The 2,120-nt window shown below is 41.7% G+C and overlaps 1 protein-coding gene across 1 annotated transcript; it reads right to left on the reverse strand.

Annotated features, from left to right (window-relative positions):
- Positions 1–16: 16 nt before the first annotated feature.
- On the reverse strand, positions 17–2,114 carry RPS5 (ribosomal protein S5; the record flags this gene model as incomplete). Its single annotated transcript, XM_057389381.1, has 3 exons — positions 2,004–2,114; positions 911–1,120; positions 17–196 (listed from the first exon to the last, which is right to left on the reverse strand). Coding segments are annotated over exons 1-3 (495 nt in total), but the record flags the coding sequence as incomplete, so codon positions are not given.
- Between the last annotated feature and the right edge of the window lie 6 nt (positions 2,115–2,120).

The raw sequence follows: 2,120 nt of genomic DNA on the forward strand, positions 1-2,120 counted from the left end.
GAAATTGGGAATAAAAGGGGAAAACCAGGAATTTTGGGAATTTTTTGGGAATTTTAGAGATTTGTACCTGATTGACCCTGCGCAGGGGGGACACATCGACSGCCTGACGCCGAACGGTGCCGGCGCGGCCAATCCGAGTGGAATCCTCCCGGGGACCCGAATTGATGATGGCATTCACCAGCACCTGCAGGGGATTCTGGGAAAAAATTGGGAATTTTTATTAGAAATTATGAAAAATTGGGAAAAAATTGCAGTAGGATATGAAAAAACAAAAAAAAACTCTGCTTAAAACAAAAAAAACGCGGCTTTGATAGGTAAAATATCCCAAATTTTGCTCCTAAATCCCAAAAAAAACCCCAAATTTTTCTTCTGAATCCCAAAAAAATCCCAAATTTGGTTCCTGAATCCCCAAAAAATGGGGAAAAAAATGTGAAAAAAAAGGGGAAATCGGTTTGATTTTTTTGCCCCCAAACGCCCATTTTTTCATCATTTTTCTCCCCATTTTTTCACCGATTTTCCCCAATTTTTTCTTCTTTTTTCCCCAAAATCTCAGTTTTTCTCCCCAAATCCCACCTCTCCATTGAGCAGATGAATAATCTTAATTTCTCCCCCTTTTTCCCCATTTTTTCACCGATTTTCGCCATTTTTTCCCCATTTTTCCACCGATTTTCCCCATTTTTTTTTCAATTTCTCCCCATTTTTTTCCATTTTCCCAAATTTTACCTCTCCAGTGAGCAGATGGAAAATTTCAAACACCTTTCTCCCTTTTTCTCCCCATTTTGCCCCATCTTTCATTGTTTTTCTCCCATTTTTCGTCATTATTTCCCCATTTTTCCCCATATTTTCGTCATTTTTGCACCAATTTTCCCATTTTTTTTTTTATTTTTCCCCATTTTTTTAAATTTCTCACCTCTCCAGTCAGCAGATGGATGATTTCAAAAGCATGTTTGACAATCCTGACCGTCATCAGCTTTTTCCCATTATTTCTCCCGTGCATCATCATGGAATTGGTGAGACGTTCCACGATCGGGCACTGTGCCTTCCGGAACCGCTTCGCCGCGTAACGCCCCGCCGAGTGGGGCAGGTATTTGGCGTATTTCTCCTTCACTGCGATGTAATCCTGGAATTTTGGGAATTTTGGGATCAGATTTGGGATTTTGAGCCAAAAAAACCCTGGGTTTCCAGCCCAAATTTCATAAAAAACCCGGGTTTCCCGCCCAAATCCCCAGAAATTCCCATAAAAATTCCCAATTCCAGCCCCAAATGCTGGAAATTCCCCCCTAAAATGAGCCCAAGTTTCAGCCTCAAATTCCCCAATTCCAGCCCCAAATTCCCCATGAAAAATTCCAAAAAATTCCCATGAAAATTCCCACGAAAATTTCCAATTCCGCCCCAAATTCTAAAGAAAAATACCCCAAATTCAGCCCCCAAATTCCCCCAGAAAATTCCCAAGAAAATTCCCAAAACTTCTACCCCATAAAAACCCCAGGATTCCAGCCCCAAATTCCCAATTCCAGCTCCAAATTCCCACAGAAAATCCCCAAAATTCCCACTTAAAATGAGCCCAATTCCAGCCCTAAATTCTCACAAAAAATTCCCGAAATTCCCATGAAAATTCCCACAAAAATTCCCAATTTGAGCCCCAAATTCCCCCTTAAAATTCCCCAAAAAACCCCAGAAAAATGCCCAAAATTCCCACTTAAAATGAGCCCAATTCCAACCCCAAATTCCCATGGAAAATTCCCATAAAAATTCCCCAAAATTCCCATCAACAGAAATTCCCAATTCCAGCCCCAAATTCCCTCAGAAAATTCCCAAAATTCCCATGAAAATTCCCAATTTCAGCCCCAAATTCCCCCTTAAAATTCCCCAAAAAACCCCAGAAAAATGCCCAAAATTCCCACTTAAAATGAGCTCAATTCCCACCAACAGAAATCCCAATTCCAGCCCCAAATTCCCATGAAAAATTCCCAAATTTTCCCAGAAAATTCCCAGTTTCCCACCTGCAGGGAGATGTCGTTGATCTGCACGTCGTCCGTGCTCCATTTCCCGAACAATTTGATGTCGGGGGTTTCGGTCACCGCCGGAGCCGTCTCCCAGTCGGTCATGCTGTGAAAAAA

The sequence above is a fragment of the Malurus melanocephalus genome, unplaced genomic scaffold (assembly GCF_030028575.1).
Source record: "Malurus melanocephalus ecotype Western Australia unplaced genomic scaffold, MMel_1.1 scaffold_5237, whole genome shotgun sequence".
Classification (NCBI taxonomy): Eukaryota; Metazoa; Chordata; class Aves; order Passeriformes; family Maluridae; genus Malurus; species Malurus melanocephalus.